At 46.2% G+C, this 23,752-nt stretch overlaps 1 protein-coding gene across 1 annotated transcript in view; it reads right to left on the bottom strand.

Moving 5' to 3' along the window:
• Positions 1 to 23,752, bottom strand: part of SHC3 (SHC adaptor protein 3) — a 142,027-nt gene that overhangs the window by 52,745 nt on the left and 65,530 nt on the right. Inside the window, exons 3-6 of the mRNA XM_068552745.1 lie at positions 11,740 to 11,803; positions 9,378 to 9,497; positions 5,768 to 5,821; positions 774 to 825 (exon numbers count right to left, since the gene is read on the bottom strand). Of these exons, the coding sequence (XP_068408846.1) occupies positions 774 to 825; positions 5,768 to 5,821; positions 9,378 to 9,497; positions 11,740 to 11,803 (290 nt within the window). The remainder of the gene's footprint in view (positions 1 to 773; positions 826 to 5,767; positions 5,822 to 9,377; positions 9,498 to 11,739; positions 11,804 to 23,752) is intronic.

The following is a 23,752-nucleotide window of genomic DNA, read 5'->3' as shown; positions in this document are numbered from 1 at the left end:
GAGGAGGAGGGGAAGCAATGGGTGGTAGAGGGAAGTGCCATTTGTAGTGTTACAAACCCCACAGGTGACCTTCATCAGTGAGTTCTAAATTGGAGTTGTGCAGCACCTGGTGGCTGCCCGGGATGCAAGGGTGGCGCCCCCTAATCAGCCCACCTGCCCAGGCTAGTTAACATTGGAGGGGGGGAACCTTTTGTATTGTAAATGATGAAAGAAATGGGGTGGTGGGTATGTAGGGAGGGTCTAGGAATAAAGGTTCCATGAAGATGGGAAGTAATTGGATGTTTCAAATCCCCTACCCAGCCTGTGTCTGAGGCCCTAGCACATTTGCAGGGTGTAAGTGGGCAGCACCTGAGCTTGGACACTGGCTTCCAGGGCCATGCAGGGCAGCATGAGGCTTCTCGGGGAGACTTAGTTGGCAGTGGACGCACAAGGAGCTGGAGCTGGGCAGGAGGCCAGCGGTTTGCAAAGTCTTCAGGTGTAACTGAGGGCACCTTCAGAGTATGAGTGGGAGCTGCCACGTGCAGGTCAGGTGTACCAAGCTCTAGCCATCTGGATACAGGTGTGTGTTTAAAGCTCTCAGACATCCAGCATCTCCTAACCCAGCCGGGTGTGCCGCCACGCTTCACTGCCTGCAAACCTCAATTATCGCTAACAGTACGATGTGACACTGTTCGTTTGGATGAAGAGGGCTGAGATCATGAGGACCATCTGGTATCCATTGTTAAGCCTGGCTGCACATGAGTGAGAGATGACGAAAGTCACACATCGCTTACCTCTGCGATTAACAGGGTCCTTAGCTACATACGCAACGTAGTCTGTTGTATCCTGTGAAAGAAAAATGAGATGTCACATCACTAATCGCAGGTTAAGACAGGACAGCAGACACATCATGGATACAGCAGCTCAGTAACCAAGAGTAGCCCTGATGATAGCCCAGCATTTCTCAGACTGTACATCGGGCAGGAATCACCGGGGATCTTGTGAAATGCAGATTCTGACTCGGCAGGCCGGGAGCTGGGCCCGAGGTTCTGCATCTGCAGACAGCTCTCACAAGACACTGATGCAGCTTCGCCACACCCACACTTTGAGCAGCAAGGGTGTGAAGGGCATCCATTCTCAGCATGTCGGATCACCCGAGGAGCTATAAAAACACTAATACCTGAGTCCCAACTCCCAGATAATCTGATTTAACTGGAGTGGATGTGAGGTCCAGGCATCAAGGATTTTTAAAAGCTCCCCAGATGATTCTATTATGAACCAAGGCTGAGAGCCACCACTGTCAGCTGTCTCCAACAACGATCCTCAAATCTGAGCTGGGGTCAGAATCCCCGGCAGGGCTTGTTACAGCACAGATTGCTGAGCTGCACCCCAGGGTATCCGATTCGGCAGGTCTGAGGTGAGGGCCCGAAATGTACATTTCTGGCAAGCAGCCAGGTGCTGCCGCTGATCTGGGGGCCACACTGAGAAAATTAGAAGTGATGTTCAAAGGTTGGTTGCAAACATCCCTCATGGGTGGATGAGATATGGATACGATGACATAAGTAGTAATTTTCATCCTTTTAAGATGTTTCAAAAGCATGAGCTCTATTTAGAAGTCTCACTCTTACACATGAAATATAAGTCCCCTTGCCTGCCTCATCTACTTGGCACACAGAGGAAACAATGACCTCAGGAGTGAGCCGAGGTGACCATGTGAATTTTAGTTTCTAAACAGAGGAAACAATAATTCTCTTAATTCTTGAAAGCAAAACTTTCCTGCAAAGTTGACATTTTCAACATTCAAAAAGTCTCGGGGGGGGGGGGGTGGGCAACTGGTAAAGGTCTTCCCATTGTTGTGGATATTTCCCCCATGTGATGGTTTCGGAGGACTCCAAGGTTATTGATTAGCTCCCAATGTTTTCAGCATCTGCAAGGTTCTCTGTCGTGAGTTCCTTCTTTGTGATACTCTACGGGCAGGAGAAACGACCCCTTCTTTCTCCACAGTGCTCCAGAAAACCCTCCAATGTGAGGGGGGAAGAGGGAAAGTGAGTGTGGAGGCAGAGGGGGAATGCCGTGCTTATGAGCACCCACTACAGGGTGCAAGTCGCTTTTCCAAACATCACTGCCCTGGAACTCAAAAACACCCACTAAGACTAAGAAGGGAGAGAGCTCTTCCGGCAGCTCTTGACGTATTGGACTGCTACCTTGAGGTCATTCTCCAGCATGTAGACTATCTAAGCTGTTTCCCCTTCCTGCTCAGGCCACTGTCCTACGGTGTATTCACAGACTGACCTGGGAAAGGGAGTGGGAGACCATCAAACCGGTCGACCTGACTTCCTGCCATTTCATCAAGGAAGATCGGGTCAGAATCTGAAGTTACTGGCAAAAATAAGGGTTGTAGCTTGTAATCATAGACACTCTTCCCGGATTCAGGAGATGTGAATGTCAGAAGTGGACTTAGGGAGCGTTAGTTTCTCAGTCTGAGATCCATGGAACGCTAGGGTTGGGCAGGTATATTCTCCAGTGTTTGAGATGTCACCAGAATCTCTTTTTATGCTTTCATTTCTATGATAATCTTAAAAGTTAATACAGTAATATGCGGGATCATCTGAATGACACCTGTGCCATCAAGCTCTGCACACAATTTCAGTGCCAAGATTTTCAGTGGGGTTTCCAACATTATGGGTGCCAGGTTTTTAAAGAATCAGAGAGAAAAGAACAGTCAGATGGCTTTGCCCCACCTGAAGCAAATTAACGTCACATTTGTACACAATGATGTACGACTGAAGTGTTTACTTGAATAGAAGAAATCAGTGGAAGGAGTGAGTCATCTGGTGCCTGTGGTAGTAGAGAGATGCTGACCTCAAAGGCTTCTGCACCATGGTAGTCAGTTCTAGAGTCACATTGGGAGCAGAGATTTAGTTTCAACAAAACTTTACTCATCACAGTAAATTAATTTTACTTTGAATGTTATTGACTTTACTGTGTTTATTTGTACTTAATTTCCAAGTTTGAATGGGAGTTACAGTTTAATAAAAGGAATAAACATAAGGAGTCTATACATAATTTATTTTTGTACATATTTGTGTAACAAGATTAATTTGAGTCCACATTAGTAGCATATACAAGGAAATTCTTCTTTTTAAATTCTTACTCCAGTCTGAGAAATGCTCCTCTGGCTCCAAGCTAGGGAAGGAAGACTAGGCAAGAGATGTGATGTGTCCCTGTCACTCAGATGATCAATGGCCAAGCCAAGGACACAGCTTTTCCAATGCCAATATTGATGCATTCCTGGCAGAGTGGGGAAGTGTATTGCTGTTAAAACAATGTTCTTGACATCACCCAGTCACACAGTGAGCACTCTAAGTTCCAAAGATGGGGCTGCCAAGTGCTTCTTCTGTATTTACCCATGTCTGTTCTCACTCCCCAAGTTTTTCTGAGCCTGACCATTATTCTGGCATTCTTTTGGTGATCTCTTAGAACTGCTAATAATAGTAGATTATAATTATAGTATTCCTTTTTTAATTGCAGGGATTAACTGTGTTTTCCAGTCTGTCTTATTTGACATTTCAAAATACCATTTTCTTACCCAGTAAACTGAGGCACAAAGCAAAAAGTAGATACATACGTAGCAGCAGAACAAGGAATAGGACCTAGAATTGTTGGTTTTATTTAAAACGTATACTAATTGTAATGGTTATAAATAAATTTGGAGTGAGAACTCATGCACAATGTGATGTGCATTTGAATTGGTTAAAATAAAAAGTAACCAGGCTTCCTGTCCCCTGGAATCATGACATTTTCTGTATCAGAAAAAAAATATTAAAAGTTATGAATTACTTTAAGGGTCACTGAATGTTTCCTTTTTTTAAGAAGAGCTGATAGGGAAAATTGAAAATAGTTCACAGGTCTTTGTGCATAGTGGAGAATAAAATAATTTTAACACAGGACAATGTATTTGGCTTTCCATTTTCTAGATCTCTGCATCTCCACTCAATGTCAACATGAAGATGAGGTTTGAGACAAGTTCTTGAAAGGAGATATTGATGCAGGTGTGCAACGTTTCTGCCTCTTATTTTTCAAACTGGGTTACCTTCCAAATTTAAGAAACTATGGTTCTAAGCATCACATTAGGCAAGCAAGTAGACAGCCCCTGCAAATTAACTAGATCCAGTTACAGATATAAGTATAGATATGTGTATACATGTAGTATAGGTAGAGAATGAGTGTATATACATGTCTAGATGTAATCTTCAGAAATGCTCCTTAGATGGGTTAGATTATGGAACACTTCCACTTTCTAAACGTACATCTCAGTGAGGTATTTCATTTTGCAGTGGATCATAAGAAATTAAAGGATTGGAAAGAAAGTAAAGGAAGGGAAGGGAAGGAAAAAAAGAAGAGGAAAGCATCCTGGAAGACTTCTGAAAATTAGACCCTAAGTATGAAATAGGGCCAAAGCCAGTGGAACCCACTGAATGAGATGTTTAAATAATGCTCTGGTCATCCTGTGACACTTTAGCAGAGGTCTAAGGGCAAAGAACCATCTGCAGGGTGGCCAAATTCCTCTCCTGCCAGTGTCCTTGGCTCAAGGGTCTGAGACAGGGAGATGCCCGGGGCCTCTCCCTGCAGCCTGCATCTCCCCAGCAGGAGCTCAGTGCTGGGGAGATAGGAGTGATGCCTTCCTGGAGGCTGTAGCAGGTGGGAGAGGGAAGGGCAGGCCCAGGCTTTCCTGTAGCTGAGACACTCAGTGTCATGATTATACTGTCCTTTGGGAACATCGAGATTGGAGCCAGCAGTGGAGATCACTCCCTCGATTTGGGTTTCAATGTGCCAACAGCAGTTCTGCAATCAGGTTACCCAGGTAGGAGTATGGGAGGAAAGATATATGAGTTAAATACAGGGCATGGGAAAAATCCCCTTCCCGGGCTAGAAATAGACAAGATTCCTGGCCTTGGGGTAAGGAGTAATATAATGCACTAATTACTCAGGCTACCTTGGACCAGTAAACTCTTACATAAAATCTGAGCATTGCCTACCGATAATTTGACAAAATAATACAAACAACAATAATGATAACAGAAACACTGCCCTGCCTGAGGAGGAAGTGGTTTTCTGAGTCCTGCCTTTCCTGACACTGAAACTGAATGCTGGCATTGTATCGTAGAATTCCTGACCGAACGTGGGGAGCAAATTCCCGTGTCGTTCCACCTTCTTAATAAAAGAACCAATGAAAACTAGAACATTCTCGTATTCTCTAGTCTCTCTCTTTTCCTCTCTCTATCTCTGAAACTCCTTCTCTGTTGGCAAAACCAAAGCATTAAAAGACTACAGTGTTAAATTTGGAGAGAAAAATACCAATTTCAAATATTTATGAATAAACCAGACTAAGTAAATTCACAGCCTTTGAATAGACTTAAAATCCAAAAACGGAAGACTCCAAGGGAGAGCCAGTAGAAAAACAGGAACAAAGCAGGATTAGCAGAGTCACGAGTGCACTCCAGCAACTTGAGAAACCAGGGAGCTATGTCATTCCCCCTTAAGAAAGCTAGTGCTTCAAGGATTTTTGACAGCTTTTTACTAATGAAATGAAATTTAATGGTAGGTCCTTGTCATGGGTTACCCCTAAAAAAAATGAGAGTCAGGAAGAGCTTACGAAAGGGAAGTGGAAATAGTTGGTATCACAGTTAACTTTCTTTATAGGGTCCTAAGAGGCATGCTTTTGAAGCAGGGCCCCTTCGCAGCAATTCTGACAAGAGCAAGAGGAAACAACTCCAAGGGCACTTACCGGGTCTCCCCCAGAGGCGAAGGAGATGGACTGCATGTGATGATTCGCTATAATCTGCCAGGTCCAAAACAAGAAATGAGATGTGCCGTTATTACCTTTCCCATGTCTTGAAAAACTTACTGTTTGTTGGCAGGAAATACAAATCCACAAGGATTCCTGAAAATTGGTAAAATTCATACCCAATGAAAATAACAATTATAAAAGTAATAACAGTAGATAACCCTGAATGAACTTTCACAACGTCAGCCTCTCATCTAGCTGCTTTGCCAGAATTATCTCATTTAAGTCTCACAGCAGCCCTAAGAGGTAGGAACTATTGCAATCCCATTTTACAGATGAAGAGCCTGAGGCCCAGAGGGGCTAAGCCGCTGGCTCAAAGCCCTACAGCTAGTTAAAGGCAGAGCTGTGACGGAACACAGGGGATCTTAACAACCATGCCTCTTTGAGAAGGAAAACGTCTCAACCACACACCAAAACATGTCAACTGTGCAGTTTCTGTTTCCAAAGACACATGGGGTCTTTGGTACAGACCCCATAGCTGGCGTGGAGGGAAGTGTGGCTGTCCCCTACTTCATCCCATTTGTATCATGAGCACATGAATTAGAAAGCCTGCATCCAAGATCAAAATTGGTGTCCTCTCAGGCACTCTTGTAATTTATCAATTTAAAAACCAGCGAGGATGTTCCAAGTTAATTTTAAATTGGGAAATTTCCATTAGCATTATAAACTGCAGCATACGGTGGGATTTAGTAGACACTGAGTAAATTAGGAGCTGCCCTAAATTTAAAAGGCTACATAAGTCTTCCACACTATTTTTATCTTTTTAAAGACAACGTAGTGACATTGAAGTAAATTTCCGGGGGTGGGAACAGCAATCTCGTCTCCATCCCAGCATAACCAGGTTTCTTTCTGCACAGCCCCCTCAGGTCCTCGCCGGCAGGCAGGCAGAATTTACAGAGCTGTAATCCTACCATCCAAGGGATTTTTCCAACCATGCTCCAGTAAAACTCAAAGCAAAACTATAACTGAATTACATGATAAAATGAGATATTTTTAAATGCTTACTTCACTTGTTGGCACTTGCAAAACTACTCAAGATCTAGAAAAACCTGAGTATATAGATGAATAAAAACAATGAGTCCAGCTCTGTAGCCTGTACCCAAAACCAGCTGGATCAGACTAATAGTTGCCCTTTGCAGCTTTCTGAATTCTGCCTCTGGTCCAGGGGCAGAGGGCTCCCAGGAGAGCAATGAGGATATAGCAGTCCCCAGATGATGACAAACTATGACTTCTAAAGTTGTTCATTTTTTGCTTATTGAATTTTTTGTTTATTTAATTTTTGATTCTAAAGCAGCTCTACAACTGGGGTTTGGAAATCAACGTGAACACAAAGATTTAAGAAAAAAATAGAAATCATATTTGGTCAACGTGACCATTACTGAGTGATTGTATGTTGTCCCTTTGGGCAAGATAGAAATTGAAAAGGAGAGTAAGAAAATTAGAGCTAATTAACTAAAGGATGTGTTTTGCTCTGAGGGTGTTTCATCTTGCTTCTTCTCCTTGAGAGCTCTGAAAAGGAGAGCTAGCTTTGCCTTTCTGCTGGCTCTCTGGTTTGGGAAGGGTCTGCCCACTCGGACTCCTTCTGTTTGCTACAGCCCGGCCCTTAACTTGGGAGAGGCAGAGGGATGTGAACTCTGGGTCCTGCCAAACCTTCCTCAGACTGTGCTCATGTCATCCGAGCTGCCGTTCCCCAGGCATCCCCCCAACCCCGCACTCCCTCCCATCCACATAAACCAAGGGCAGGACAATGAGACCTGGACACACCCAACCAGCCCCCAACCCGAGGATGGGAAGGCCAACCATGGTGACCTCATCGTTTCTGCTCTGAGAGTGTGCCTCTCTCTCCCTTTTTTTATTTTTTGAGATGCGACTGAGGTAGAAGGGGGAATTAGGAGATAAGATCTCACAGAATTGAGGACTGTGGTCTGAGGATTCCTAGAAACAAAAGCTGCAGCAGCCACATGAATAAGAATGGAAGAGAACAGACTTGTGGTTGCCCAGGCAGAGGGGGCGGAGGGAAGGACTCGGAGTTTGGGGTTAGCAAATGCAAACCATTACATATAGAACAGATAAACAACAAGTCCGACTGCATAGCACAGGGAACTGGATTCAATATCCTGTGATAAACCATCACGGAAAAGGATTTTCAAAAGAATGTATATAAATGTATAACGGAATCACTTGGCTGTACAGCAGAATTAACACAACATTGTAAATCAACTATACTTCAGTTAAAAACAAAAAGAATGGAAGTGAGCATGTGAGGGTAGCGCCGAGCGAGGTGCACCCCGAGCCGCCACGGTGCTCAGCAGGAGGCAGCTCCAGAGAAACGCTGAGCCTCTTGCACGTTCTTAATCTGCCACCTAACGACTCGTTACCCATCCCTCGGAAGGGCCGATGAGAAAAGACAAGGGATTATCCATCAGTTGAGTGAGGACAAAGGAATGGAGTGAGAAGTGGCACCCACTATGTCAAAACACAGCCCAGGTGTTGCCTCTCGTTTCTATGCTCGATCTAGAATTTATTTCAACATCTTGGGTTGGGGCAGGGGTGGGGTGGTGTCCCATTCATCCTAAATGAAGCTGGGGATGTTGCTTGCTTACCTGGGGAATACAGAAATCAATAAATATGAATATGTATAGCAACATGAAGGTACCCCTAGGCATCCCTGGTAACACACTGCCAGAGTCAGGAAGTGTGTCATTCAGAGGTCTGTGGATCGCCCATCCCTCTCCATGTAGGCACATCCGAATCCCAGCTCACACTGCCAGCCACAGAGGCCCAGACTGGGCAGAGCAAGTGAGGGATGGCTTCGCTCCACCTCCCACCTTTATGGTTTATGAGCATTTTCACCTCCTTTGCCTCCTTTGGCCTTCAGAACTCCCCTGTTGGTTCCAGGACAGCTACTCATACACCCATTTTCCCAGCGAAAGGAAATAACAATCAGAGAAACTTAAGATATAGACACTGAAGAAAAACCCAACTATCTTAACAGAGTTTGCCTCAGTAAGCATCATCGTCCCCACCTCAGTCAGTAAGGACCCCGTCCACACTGGACATGCCACAGATGCGCCATACTGCATCAACCCATGGCACTGCCAACTAAGAGAGGCTCCACGATAACAACCCGCGAAGAAATAAAAAATACTGTCAATTAAACCATGACATGCCACCATCTCAAAGATGATAAATGTGAAAATAAAGTGTGGACTGTAGAACCAACAAAATACAATATTAAAGAAAGCAAAATAGGTCAAGGACATTGAGAGGAGACTTCTGCGCATACACACACCTCTTTTTACACTGTAAGTAAACCGATGAGTTCATGCATTATCCTCAAAAAAAAAGGTAATTTATAGCAGAATTCAAGAGACCCAATTCCATCTATCATTCTGTTGGCGACCTTTGGAAGTGGCCAGAGTTTGTGGACTGGTGAAGGTTTTACACAAATGTGCTCCGCAGGGACCCGGTAAAGCAGGAAATGGGAAGCCCTGCACAACAGCCATGGTTTGGGGGCTATGGGCAGGGCAGGGCCTGAGCACCTACACACCTGTTTCGAGTCTGGGGTCCGCAGGTTCAGGCTGGCGGTGGATATGGTCAGGGAGATGCTCATCCCCGCAAACTGGAGGTTGCTCTTGCCCAGGATGCTGGACAACACTTTGCTCGGAGGCTGTGAAATCAAGCAGCATTATTTTAGCTTTCCGTTCACAGGAGGCCACATTGTCAAGGCCTCTACGCTGTTATCTTCCACACCTTCAACGTCCACCGTCCCCTCTCATCGGGCACGTGAAGGCAACATTCCAGGAATGAGCTGGGAGTGTGGGATCTGACACTAACACACAAACTCTAGAGTACACAATAGGCAAACTGTAAAGCATCTAATATACACACACTGAGATGAGGACTCTGCTGGAAGGTCAGAGGTGTCAGTACGCCAGGGAGCTCCTGTTGGGATGTGTCTCATGGGGTCACTCATAAGCCCCAGGAAGGAGCCACAGGCCAGGGCCCGAAGCTTCGCAGCCTCAGAAACCAGTTTCATCCTACCGGGAGTCAAACTACTCAGGACTAGACTGAAATGGAGCAGCTCATGGGGCTGATGAGCAAATAAATGGTCCAATTAAGACCCAGGGGTCTGGAGCCAGCACAAGGATGGACAGACCCAGTTCTGCTCTAACTGGTGCATCAACCAGCCCTTCAGAACTGTCTTTGGCACAGGGACCCACTAGCTGTCCCTTCCTTCCTTTTCAGAGTAGAACATGTCCTCTTTTGAGATGCCAATTAAGACTAGTTCTTAACCAAGCAGGCATCGCTTTTGAATCCCCTACCAGAGCTATTTAAAAATAGAGATGCCTGGACCCCACCCCAGAGATTCTGATTAAGCATACCAGGGGTGAAGCCCAGAAATTGACATTGTTTCCACCACTTTCACCAAGAAGCCTGAGAGGGAACCCCGAGACTTGCTGGTCGGGTACCAAGCGGCTGTGAAAGACAAGGTTCCTTATCTCAGTTCTCAGATGCCCTCCTAGTTCCTGTATTCAAGATTCTGGAGCCTTGCCTGGCTTCTATGTCCACTGGAACACAGGCTGGCACATCTAGATGAGTCTTCATCCAAAGTTCTCTGCCTGAAACCCAGTTGCTCTGAGGGCTCACAAATGTCTCCAGGCTACAAAGACAGAGCTGACCCTCAGCCCTGGGAGCAGCAGAGGCAATCACACAACCTGCCCCAGAGCCTCAGCCTCAGGACAGACTCGGAGATACTCACAGGGGTGCGCTCCCCACCATTCAGTCCAGGCATAGAAAAGTCTGGATGGTGGATATTTAATTTTGTATTCACTACACACTTAAGAAAAGAGTTTTTCTGAGCTTTGTCTTAATCCAGTTTTTTTCTTCTGGTCCAACCACCTCCAGGATGAAAAGGTCGAGTCCAGGGGTTGAATGTGCAGCCCGTGGAGCCAGGTGGCCTGAGCTTGAGCTTAGCTCCACCACCTTCTCGCATTGTGGGTTCTCATACCTGTGCCTCAGTTTTTATCATCTGTAAAATGGGGATATTCAACGGTGTTCTAGAGCTGTCTTGTTCCAGCTAATGAGAGACAATTATTAAATTTTTAGGAATTTTATGAGCTGGCCATTAAAAAGAGCTGCTATTAAAAATTAATTTATGTAAACTTACAATTAAATCAATTATACTTTTTAAAAAACAAACAATAAATACTCAAAACTCATCACTTCCTAATTGTTTCTACATTAGCTATTACCTATGCTGTTCAGGTTATTTAGTGTGGACAATGTCCTTGTCCCCTACATGTAGTGGGGACACTGTGTAACGGTGACCTACCGCACATCTCTTCCCAACTCCACTTTAGAGATGTCAGGTTAGAGCTTGAAATCGGCCATTGTGGAAGCATTTATGCCACAGAAACTGGCAAACACAGCAAATTTAGTGCTTCTCAGTCTCCACCTCCAGGCCCAAGAGCCTGTTGTTAAACTATTACCAGCACACCACTGAGGGCATCAACCACAGAGTTGTTCTAATGAAATGAACTAATGTACATAAAGGCTGAGAAGAATGCCTGGCCCTGGTTTACGTGTCTTTCGGTGCAGACCTGGGGTGTTTATTTTGACAACCCTATCAGTTAGCCTTGATAGCTAACTTTCCTCGTCAACCACGTGGCAAAGAGGGAATATAAGCTCTTTTTGTTTTTAGAAGTGACAAGAGTCACTGTGAGTTATCCCCTTTAAATCAACAGATGTCTCTTGGTTCCCCACTGCCCGGCAAAAAAAAAAAAGTGACAAGAGCCGGGCCATGGAAAAGAGAAACGGAACAATTGTGTGTGATTAAAGATGCTGAGTGGTGACAGAAGAGAGAAAAAGTAAAGGAGACACAGGTAGACACGGAGCTGAGAGAACAGTACCTTTCTTTTCCTGAAGGCTCCCTTGGCGCCAGGGACCGCTTCGCAAACCCGGCTGATGGCTTCCCTTAAGAGAACAGGAAGAGAGAGATCCATTTTATCCCATCCTTCAGGATTACATAACCCAGACGTTCTACACATGCAAAAAACAAAACTAAGCAAACCACATCTTAGCGCCTCTGGCTGGCAGTATCCTAATTCTTTCTGTTGCTGTGGTTGTATCCTAAGGGTGGGATATGAATTGATGCCACACTTTCTTTATTCTTTTTTTAATGTTTGGTTAAGATTATATTTTAGAAAATCAGTACCCTGAAGTGCTGAAGTGTACTCTTCTGGATGTTCTCTCCATGGCCATAGTCATGGCACAAGGCCCAAACCTAATCAAGCATTGCTATTGATTAAGATCTTTCTGAAGTGAGTCAGAATGTAATTAAAAGAAATTTGGTCCTCTGAGTTTTATTCCCAGCTTGTGCAGTTACTAAATATCATAAAATCAAGAGGATTTTGAAGGAGGACAGGAACTCCAGGGGTACACAAATGAGCCAGAAATGAGGCTCTGCGTAGGCATTTCTAAAGCATATACAATGTGCTGGGCACTGTCTTGAGGAAGGAGGCAAGGAGCATCCTAGGTACCAAGGGGGCCTGACAGAAGGACCATCTGCAGAGGGTCTGACCCACAGGTCTTCCCGGGGCAGGAGGGCATGGGAGCAGTGGGAGGGTGAAAAAGTAAGACTAGACAGAGTCTGCTACAGTCCAGAAGCTGGAGGCTGGGGGGGGACGTGGCTTGGGCAGGTGCTTGAAAGCAAGCATAGCTCAACTTCGTGACTCAGCCTCAGTGAGAAATAATGGGTGATATGCCAAAGGCAGCTCCAAAGTCAGGAGCCGAGAAAGGAGCTGGGTGAACTTCTCAACTCCCACATGGGGAAGGACAAAACAGTAAAAGAACACAGAAAAAAAAAAAAATAGGAATATGGAGAAACACTGAATGATAAAGAAGACAATAGGTCCTTAGAAACATTCCACAAACTTTCTCAGCTGAATACTTCTTGAAATTATTTTCTATCATCATCTAGAAAAATAATTACTGTCACAATACAATGCTTTTAAGAGAAATATGACCTTGTCAAATTAGGTGAGAGACTATTAAGATAAGCTTCACATTTGCCATTCAATTCATTGTACAGAGGGAAGAAAGAAATACTATTCTAAAAGTTCAGATGCCATAAAAACTGTAGATTATGAATCACCATGACTCAGAAAAAGTTTGTTTGAAAGAAACAAATGTTTTTTTGATGTTTATCCTTAGTCATTTATTTTATAATAATATTCTAAAAGTGGTTCTATCAAAATAATCATCCAAAGTATTTTCTAAAGGTAAATTCCGTATTGAAGAGAGTCAAGTTGTTTCTCTAGAGAAACATGTGTGAAAAGTACCTATATGTTATCTGTTTAAGTTTTAAAGCTTGATGTGTGTCTGCACTGTGCTTATTATATTAAATGATACATTTAGCTAAGCAAAGCAGCTCAGTCCCTGATAGTCCCAATAGGCTGGAAAGACATTATTTGGTGGAAAGTTTCCAGTAAGTCATTCCTTAAATACCCCTAGTAAGCATCGTATTTCTTTTCCCATCCACTGACGTAGAGGATAAGAGAAAAAAATCAGTCTTGGATGACAGTTTTCAAAAAGGAAATGTCAAATGTCTAATTTATTATATAGGTTACACATCATCAAACGTCTAATCTAGTCAGGCTATGAAGCCTGGGCAGCAAGCCTTGCTACTTATGTGCCACTTTGGGAGACGGAGGTGGAAACAACCAGTGAGCATTAGGAGTGGGATTGTGGAGAAAATGTTGCAAATAATAAACATGGTCTATCAAACAAATCCTCCCACAGAGAGGCAAGCAAGCATCTCAGAGAACATTCAGAGACTCAATATTTTGGCCTTAAATTTTGCAAATGTAAGACATTCCAGAAATTTCTCAGAGCTCATGGACTCAAGAAAGTCCTAGAGATCCCCCCTGTGAGCCAACCTTTAGAATCCCCAAAGAGATTTGCAAACGAAGCTGCTTTTCAGAAGAATGCTCTCCTTTCATCACTGGCCAAAATTTGTTTCTGATGCTCAGATAAATTGTGTGTGTGTGAATTCTCACTTCAACCAGGTTGATGGAATCTATTTCTGTTTGTTTGAAATAGAAATGTGACATAACTATTAGTAATTGCAATAGTTAGATGACTGAAATTAGTAACTTGAACTCCAAAGTTTAATTTAAATATAACCATTCTTATCGTCTCTCCTTATTGCCTAGCAGAGTGCCTTTTGGTGAGTAGTGCTATTTTAATTGGTTCTTTTAGCAATAATTATTTAGCTTTGTGTAAATCCATTTAATCCCAGTTTGAGCCTCAGGTAGTGACTTTGCCCTGCTTTTACTAATGGAGAGTGCTTCCTAACATTCTGTCCAGTAAGACCCCATTTTGGTAAGCCAACCCATGACCTTGGAGTTCAGTTAATATGAAAATGGAATATTTGGCACCTCCAGAGTCATCTGAAAGTAACTGAAGCCAGCCCCAAATGCTAATCCTTACTTTCTCATGACTTCACCATCTTCCCCTTTTGTCTAAAATTCTCATCATTAGAGCCAGTACCTTTGACATTTTAATAGCTTTTTCATTAGAATGTAGTACTGGATCCTTTGAAATCATGCAGCACCATCTTACTCCCTACTCACCCATCTCATTGCTACCCACCCAGCCTCCCCAAACACACATACACACACACACACACTTCTATTTTACAGACTAAAAAATTTTAAAAAAAAGGACATCTGGGTTATTTCTACACTCATTCACTCCTATTCTAGTGGGGGGGTGCAACAAACGAACAAATATAATGGTAAATTGCAGTCAATTTCATGAAGAAACAAGAAGGAGAGATATGTAGAACGTGTAGATAAATAGTACATGCCACCCCCAAATATGTCTCTCTGGTATAAGGATCATTTTGAGCTGAAGGCAATTGAGAAGAAGCAGATACAAGAAAAGTCCCCTGCACTTCCCCTATTGGCCTAAAAGCAGGGCATACATTTGTAAAGGCATCCCCTTCCCCTCTCTACCAAGAAGGACAGACATTAATCACTGGAGACAACTCTAGACCCTGATCAACTAAGAGATGGATCAGAGGAATCTGCATAACAAACCTTGCTACTAGTTCTTACCTTCCATAAGTTACCTCATACATTTACTTTCCCACAGCTTGTCACCCCCAGAAACTCAAAGTCCTTTTTTCTGTGTCTTGTCAATTCTGTACAGATTTTTCATCTTCGATTAAGATATAAGCCCAAGTTCTAACCACTTCTTTGAGTTACTCATCACTGAATTTCACTGCGAGCATGTGCACTTCATGCTTTAATCAAGTTTGTTTTTCTCTTGTTAATCTGTCTTCTGTTAGTCTAATTTGCAGGGTCCCAGCCAAAGAACATAGGAGGGCAGAGCACAGAAGTTTTTTTCCTTCCCTACAGGATAAATGCTGTAATGCATGTCAGTAGGGGGGAAGAGTTACCCAGTGAGTGGCATTTGAGTGCCTGGGCAACTATCCAGGAAAAAGTAAGTTGAGTTCCTATCTTATGCCTTACATGCAAATAAATCCTAGATGGATTGCAAATTTAATTTGTGATGAAACCATAAAAGTACTAAAAGAAAATTGGGAAGACATTTTTAATCTCTGAATCTTAGAATGATACAGAAACCATAAAAGAAAATATTGTCACAATACCATAAAAATAAAACTTTATGCACAAGAAAAAAAAATGGTAACATTTCACAGCCAAAGAGATAATTGTCCTAATATAAGTCAATAAGGAAAACATCAAAAACCCAATAGAAAATGAGTAAAAGATATGAACAAAGAGTTCACACAGGAGATAAATGGCACTTGAAAATATGAAAAGATTCTCAGCTTTACTCATAATAAGAATACAAATTAAAGCCTATACTAAAAGTCAATTTTCACAGCTGAAGATTTCAGCTTGATAAGAACTTGTAGGTAAAGCATCCCACATCAGTGAGAATGTAGCTTGGTGCAGCCTCCGTGGGGGCAGATTGGTCATATCCCTAACAAAACCCTTTCATCCAGCAGTTCTACTTCTGGGAATGCATCCTCTAAATACTCTCAGAAAAGGCCAGAAGACTCACATACACACTATTGATTGCAGCAATGTTTTAATAGAATGATAGGAAACAATCAATATCTATCAGGGGCCAGTTCAATAAATTATGGTACCTCCATAAAATGCACCGTCAACAGCGTTGTTGATGGTGCCCTCTCCACTCTCACCTCCCTTTTCTCCTCAGCTCCCCCCCAGGCCACTCTTGTTCCTACTAACTGTTCTGCAAAGTCGCCAACACCCTCCCTGGCACCAAATCGACAGGCAATCTGCTGTCCTCACTTCCTTGACACACTTCTTTTCCTTGACTTCTTGATCCCACAGTCCTCTGACGTCCTCCACCATCCTGGGTGCTGCTGGTCAGTTTCTCACCTTCTCCGTGACGCTACCTCTAAATCACGGAGAGCCCCAAGGATCCGTTCCACCCACCTCCTCTCTGTCCTCTGTGTGACCTGCATGAGTGGATGGTACAATCTGAGAATGAGTTTACTGCCCCAACGTCTGCTGCCTAAATCCACTCGGGGCCAGCTCCTCCCTGGCCCCGGACGAAGCCCTGGGCATGCCCCGTAGCTAGTCCACTCACTTCCAGAGAAGAAGATATCCTCAATAACTTACAGCTTACTCCATTTTCCTATTTTTAGAGGTATAAATTCTCAGTCCCAGCATAATAATAAAAACCCAGAACATCATTTAAAGTTAGAGCTCTCCTCCTTCCCTTAGCACTGTCTGGGGCCCAAAACCTCCCAGTGGCCAAAGGAGGAGGTGCCTCCCAACCTTCTGGCTGCAGTTTCTGATCCCTTGGCTGGGATGGTGGTCTGGGGGTGCCTATGAAGAAGTCAGGGAGCACTGAGTGACACTGACAGTCCCGGCTGGGCCCTCTGGCCAGGGCTGAGGTTTGCAGCCGACTCTCCTCCCACAGCCACTTTCCTTGTTTCTTTAAGGCTCCTCCCCCAACCCGGGGAACGTTAGGGTGCCCGTGCTGTGAAATGGACAGTGTCTGTTCTTCATCCGCCCACACACCTTCCCCCTCCTGGCACCAACACCCATGGGGCAGGTCCAGCCTCTTGCCGCTGACACGGCCCCAATCTTTAGCAGTAAGCTTTCCAGGGTGGGTCCAGTGGGCTCATGGCCCCATTAAGGTGCCTCCTGCACCTTCCATCAGCGGGAGGTAGTTTCTCCCCAAACACACTCACTCCTGCTTCAGGTCTCAGTGGTGTGGTCCAATGGGCTCCTCAGGCTCTGGGTGACACATGCCAAAGTCAGCGTCACCTGCGGAAAGCCCCTCACTCTATCTGAAGCAAGGGGGAACCACCTGGCCCCTTCCACATTATCAGGGTAGGGATCACAAGACACAGGACTCTAGCCAAAGAAATCCTCTCTGTAATTCCCAACCTCATTCATTATACTTTCCAGGTGAGTGTTGGACAAATAACAGCAAAATAGATTCCCACACCCATCTTGTCTTCCCAAACCCTGCCTGGGTGGTCCCACACCATAGCCCTTCAGGACTACTGGAGCCATGCCTTGACTTGGATCTCAGCTAAACAAAGACAGAGTCTAATTTTACTCTGTGGTTACCTCCATCCACTCCTGTTCTAAGGTGCCTTATTGTCTCTAGCTCCAAAGGCCTCATTTGTCTTTATCTCCAGCCTCATTTGTCTTCATCTCCCAGGATGTTGGTACCAAGATTTTATAGACAATTACCACATCCAATTGATATCTCCAGCTCATTGTCTAAAGTCTCCTCAGACTTAACCTTTTCAAACAAAGCCTTGACTGTCCCCACTAAAAGCATTCCTACCCTGGTCTTCCCATGGCGGAAAACGGGACCATGGTCCTCTAGAGAGCTGCCCTCACCCCCACCCAGGAACTGTCCTTGATCCTCCTGTGCCACGCCCACACCAAACCCATCACAGCTCTGACCACCGTGGAGAAGGCAAGACATTCTGTGTTCTCAAGAAACCTACAGGGCAGCAGAGAAGACTAACAACTCATGGAATAGCCTAGAGAAAAAAGTAGCCACAGCATGGGCACTATTAACTACTAGAGGGCAATTCTGTCTTTCAGAGAAATGAGAGGGCATGTACACCCAGTCCACAGAGAAGCCTCATCACTAAAGGAGCTGGAAACCAGGGGCGGTAGAAGATCTCTGGAGAAAGTACAGATTGGAACTGAGACCAGAGGAGCGTGACCCGATGGAAGTGTGAGGGGCAGTGGCTGTGCCGGGAAATGGCAGACTGGGTCAGATTTGCAGAAGGATGGCAAAAAGAGGCAGAGGAATTTAGAATTCAGACTCAGGTCCAAGAAGCATCCAGGAATGCGCTGAGGGGTGATAAACAGCAGAGGCCTTTAAAATAGAGCTGATATGATAGAAACAGGATTGAATGCACATTAACCTAGCAGCAGTGTGCAAGACACAGAAAGGGCTGAGAAACAGCAGGCAGGGGGACCAGCCCAGACTTCCGTGGTGAAAATGACAATGAAAAGGGGCCCACATGGAGAAGAAAACTCACAGACCTGCCTGATCATGGAGAGTAGAGCTGAGGGTAGGGCCATAGACAGCTCACTCTCACCGTGGGGACAGCCTCTCTCCCTCCCCAAGGACGCATGAAAGCAGCCGATTATCTCCATCGTGAAGCCATGAGACAGGCAGGCAATGTATGAGAGCCAGCACACAGCAAGGATGGGGCCAGGAGGCTGCCAGCCAGGGTGAGAGGGCAAGCAGGGGCCCAGAGTGCTAAGAGGGGCATTTAGAGCAAATGGCTTCTTCCCAGCTTCGTCCACACAAATGAATCGAAACTTCCCAGCACCTACAACCTAAAGCATCATACAGAGTTAAACACAATTTTAGGCATCAAAAATACCTCAACCTTAATTTGTCAAAAGTAATTTCACCAGAACAGGTTGAAACCACTTAAATCTTCCAACAATAGGTATGTTGCAAGCATAAGTAGAGCCATGAATTTTGAAATCTGTGTACCACTTGAAAAATCAGTGAGATACCAAAGCAAGTTCCCTAATTGTCATAATTTTACAGAGTCACCCCTGCCATTTTTATCCCAACATTACCAATGTTTGTGATTTGCCCCAGGCACACATACATAGTAGGTGTCAATAACTACTGACTGATGATTATTAAACAGATGCAGAAAAAACAGTATCCTATAATTTCTCTTTTTGAAAAAAAGCCCAATAGGAAACTAGAAAAGAGATTCCTTAACCTTGCTGTACAATATCTCACAAAATGAAAGATAAACCCTTAGGATTGCTTAAAATGTAGAACCAAAGAATAAAGCCCTCCCGAGACAATATTGAAGCTAATATTCCTAATGGTTTAAATAACTAAAGTTCGCTCAAGGTCACAGGTGGTGCCACAGACATCTTTGTTTGAGAGATCAGGGACTTGCTTCATTCTTATGAACACTTTCAATGAATTTTCTTTTCCCTTTTAAAATTCTAACCATTGGGTTAGAAAAAGTTCTCTACTCCCAATTCAGCTGCTTCAAGATGCTGATAAGCCAATCAAAAAGAAAGTTACACCTCATAACTGCTGTTTATGGCAGGTGCCATTTTGTAAAAAGCCAAGTTCTCAGATAATCGGGATGGGTCCACCCAACCGCACTGTGCTCCAGGCAAGATGGTGCCACTTGCCTTCAGAGCGCCAACCACGAAGGGGCTGAAAGGGGCTGCCCAAAGCAGCGTGGAATCCACAGACCTTGGAAACCTTGCATATATCTGTCTTTACTGCCAGCTTTTTGGAGAGATGCATCTTCTGAGATCAACTACCACAAGCTTTAAAGAGCCCAACTCTGCTGAAATCTGCTTCCTAATAGCAAAGCGGAAATACAGGAGAAGCAAGCAAACCTGACCCCAAAGTCTCTGACCCTTTGGATACACATACCAAAAACACAAGGGGACCTGACATTTGCCAGGCTCTGTTCTATGTGCTTTCAAGGGATGGCCTCATTTAATCCTCACACATCCTTGGAAAGTAGGAGCATTGATGCTGGTTTTATAGTCGAGGAGATGGAGGCACAGAGTAGTTAAGCAACGTGCCTGAGATCACACAGCCAGCAAGCACCTAAGCCTGCTCAGAGCCCAGGAAGTGAACCCACAGCTTTAAGAACAGGCCACATGGGAGGTCCACGGAGATGGCACGTTTTCTGAACTCCAGTCTCTCTCTGGACCTAGGGAGAGCCCATCCGCTTGTTCCTCAGCAAGGTCACCCACAACCAGGACTCAGAATCTTTAGAGTCCTAAGAATCACAGAACCACGTAAGGCCTTGGAAATCCTCAACGCCAATTTTAACCCACCAGAAGTGGTGTGCAAGACAGGAACCGTGGGAACCAGAAACCAGGTGCCATATGTACAAAATCTACCTTGAGTGGATAAGCAGACCACATTCAGAGGGCTCAAGTGAAACTGTGCTGGGAGTGAAAAAGAGCAGGGACACACACACATCAACGAGCCTGAACAAAATTATGTGGCATGAAGGAGATCAGACAAAAAAGAGTATGTGTTGCATGATCCCATGCATATAAAAACTCCAGGAAATGCACACTAATTACAAGTGTCGATGCTGCGTGGGTGTCTGGGAGGCGGCAGGAGGCAGGAAGGGGCCTGTTCCTATCCTCCCTGGGAGAAGCCTAGGTCCAGGATTTCCCATCACGTCCCCCGAAGGTCAGCGCAGGCCTCCATCACCAAGTCTCTCTGTGGCTCTAGTCTTGACTGAACCGCCTAAACCTGGACCAAACAAACACCTGGTCTCCATCCTCTGTGTTCACTTTTCTTTGTAAAATGGCAGCTACATCATTGTGGGTGTCCCTTTGGCCAGGCAGCTCAGACACCTGGGCCATGCCTGCTCCCGTGCTGTGCTCTCTACCGCACTGTAGACTGAGAACCCATTTCCCAATGAGATCTTTCCTTTTAGGATCCTGCGGGTGGATGGATGCAGGTCTTGGAGGAGGCAGCTAAAAATAGGCTCAGCCAACAGGAGGATCTCGAATGCAGCCCTGTTAACAGCCCTGTGTCACACACAGGCACGTCCTCTGTCATTATTTTCTGTATATCATGACATTTTGACATCTTCAAGAACTTTTCTAGCTGGGGAGACACCACCCCTCTGGGGTTAGTCAAGTCTTAGAGACAGCAAAGGGCCCAGTCGGATCACCTATGACATGCAGATTAACCAGTGCAGGGCCAGGCCTCCTCTCTTGGCCCCTGCACCCCCAGAGGCAACATTCCTCTGCCTTACTCAGCTCAGGACCAGGTGCCAGGCAACTGCGACCAGCCCTCTAGCTCAGAGCCCGCAGGAGTTGCCCGAAATAGCCATCCTGAGCTGTCCACCCTGCCCTGCCTTGCCTTTCCCATGGAAACCCCAGTAGAGGCTCTGGCCTAAACTTCCTCTCTCCTGTCCTCTGCCTCCTGCCCACCCTGGCGCTTCACCCTGTGGCTCCCGGTATCAAGGTGCACTGGGGAGCGGGGCGCTCATGCCAGCCTCACAGCAACTCAGGAGGCTGTCTCAGTCAGGCAGCTCCTCTCCTCCGCTCTTAGTGAGCTCCCCCTTTCAGGGCAGCTGTTGAGGGTCGCAGGCGGGGGAGGAGCCCTGGGGAGGCAGAGGAGGGGAGGGGAGGGAGAGCCAGGTGACTCCCCCCACCCACGCTCCACGCCCACCTCTTTCGGCGGTCTACTTCACTGGTCCCAAAATGTCCTCCCCGTCACCATTTTATTAATAATAAGACAACGACAGATTATTATTTAACTCTAGAAGACGAGCAGCATGGAATTCAGGAAGCCAAAGTACAAATTCCTAGAAATAAATGCTCCGTAGACACAATGGGTTGTTTTTCTCAGAAATATGTTTAATATCAGGCAAGAGCTACAAGGCAATCAATCAGTCAAAAGGACGATCGCCGGGCCCCGTGGCAAAGGACGGAGAGGCCGCCAAAGAGGTGGGGAAGTGCAGGGCAGGGGGCAGGGGGCAGGGGAGGAGCCGCAGGAGGGACATGAGCGGGACGGCTGGCGGAGGGTTGGAGAATTCGGAGCGCGGGAGTCAGCACCCGCCCCACCCGCCCCGTGGGCCGCAGAGGTGGCGAGGGGTGCTCCAGGGGCATGGGGCCCCCCTCCGCGGATCCTCAGAAAGTGCCTTTCAGTGAGAGAGTACATCTGCAAGGCAAGAGAAAACATGCTGGTTTTATTCGTCCTCAGGTATAAATGGTGTTAATCCCACCCCTTCCTGGGGGAGGCACGGCCTCATGGTGGTTTTTATCTAGACAAGCTCTGTTTCCCTCCTCTGATCATTCAACAAGCTCCGTTCATCATAGGCTGCTCTATTTGGAGAGAGCTCCCTTCTTAGTCCTCTTGTCTGGCTTTCTGTCCGTATTTGCCTGTTTCTATGTAGATGTGAAAACAAAGTCGCTCTGGTTGAATTTGTGGAGGAGAAAGGACAAGAGGGCACAAGACAGGGGCCTGAGGGAAACATTAGGAATAAACTTTCAAAGAAATATACTTGGGCAGTTGCTGTGTGGAGGTAATTCTCAATTTAAGGGGCAGAGCGAGAGGGGACTGGGGGTCTGGGACCTGGAGGGTGGGTTTTCAGGCTCCCTGCAAATGAGGACTCTAAGCTGTAGGAAGGGGGCTTGCACGCACACACACACACACGCCGTGCTAAGTCAGCACCCCAAGAGTGAGGGAGCTAGCCTCTGCTGTGTGCCTTCACGCCCCTCATCTCCCTGAGCTGCCACCCCTGAGATGTAGGCACCATCCTTCCCCTTTGGGAAAAATAAACTAAGATAAAAGGAATTAAGCTCAGAGAAGGTACTTAATTCTTCCCAGAATCACATCGTATTAGAAGAGGCAAAATCTGAATTAGATCCTCAAGGCTCCACAGCCGGGCCTTTCCCAGCCCTGAGTCTCCTTAGAGGCTGTGGTGGGGAGGCCCTGGCCACCTTAACTCATCAGATGCACCCAGTGACCCAGGGGCCATCCTGCCATCAGCCCCCGTGAGCGAAGAAGCTGGCTCCCCACGGTCACACAGGAAGCAGGGGCGAGCCCTGACGGGCCGGGACATCCGGCCGTGGGTTGTGACCTTGCCCCGTTGTCACAGTGCACAACCACCAGGGGCAGCACCGCTGGGTGTGCAGCGCCGCTCGGTGACACTGGGCACGCTCCAGGGCCCCGAGACCCCGTCTCTCTGGAGGATGCTCAGCCCTCCCGAGCTGCCTTCCAAAGCCACCCAAGCACATCGTCGGGTCCACGCGGAATCCCACGAGCACACACGACGGATGGGCGCCCAGCATTGGCGAGCCGGGTCAGGAGAGGGCCTTCAGATGCAGCATCTCACTTAGACGACAAGACACGGGGGGCAGACATCCATGCCCTGTCCATTTCCCTCTGCTGGGGAGGCTAGCAGGCCAGCCGAGACCACGAGGCCAGCACTGGCACTGTGGGGGTGGGGGTGGGGGCCCTGGGTCAGCCCCTCCCTCATGGGGCTTGAGCGTGTGCAGAGCGGCCAGACCCTGTGGGCAGCGGGGACAGACAAGAAGAGCCGTCGCACAGGGTGGGCTCAGAACTGACATGAGAAGGGAAACCAAATGCACGACGTGAGGAGGAGGAAGGACCACATCCAGCCCCACACTATGTGACATGGCCTCAGAGAAAGGAAAGACCACAGGCCTCCAAGTGCAGGGTCAGAGCAGGGAAATCCTTGGCCCTCTGGGCACAGGCTGACCCCCCCCCCCCGGGGGTTTTGGCAGGCTCTCTGTTGAGAAGAGTGCCAAGCCCAGTGCAGGAAAGGGGAGGGCAAGCAAAGACACAGAAATGAAGAGAAGGGAGGTTGGGCCCGGAAGGCAGCTA

This window comes from Eschrichtius robustus, chromosome 10, assembly GCF_028021215.1.
Source record: "Eschrichtius robustus isolate mEscRob2 chromosome 10, mEscRob2.pri, whole genome shotgun sequence".
Classification (NCBI taxonomy): Eukaryota; Metazoa; Chordata; class Mammalia; order Artiodactyla; family Eschrichtiidae; genus Eschrichtius; species Eschrichtius robustus.
The sequence above is the reverse complement of the archived record's forward strand: the minus strand, read 5'-3'. Positions and strand labels throughout refer to the sequence as shown.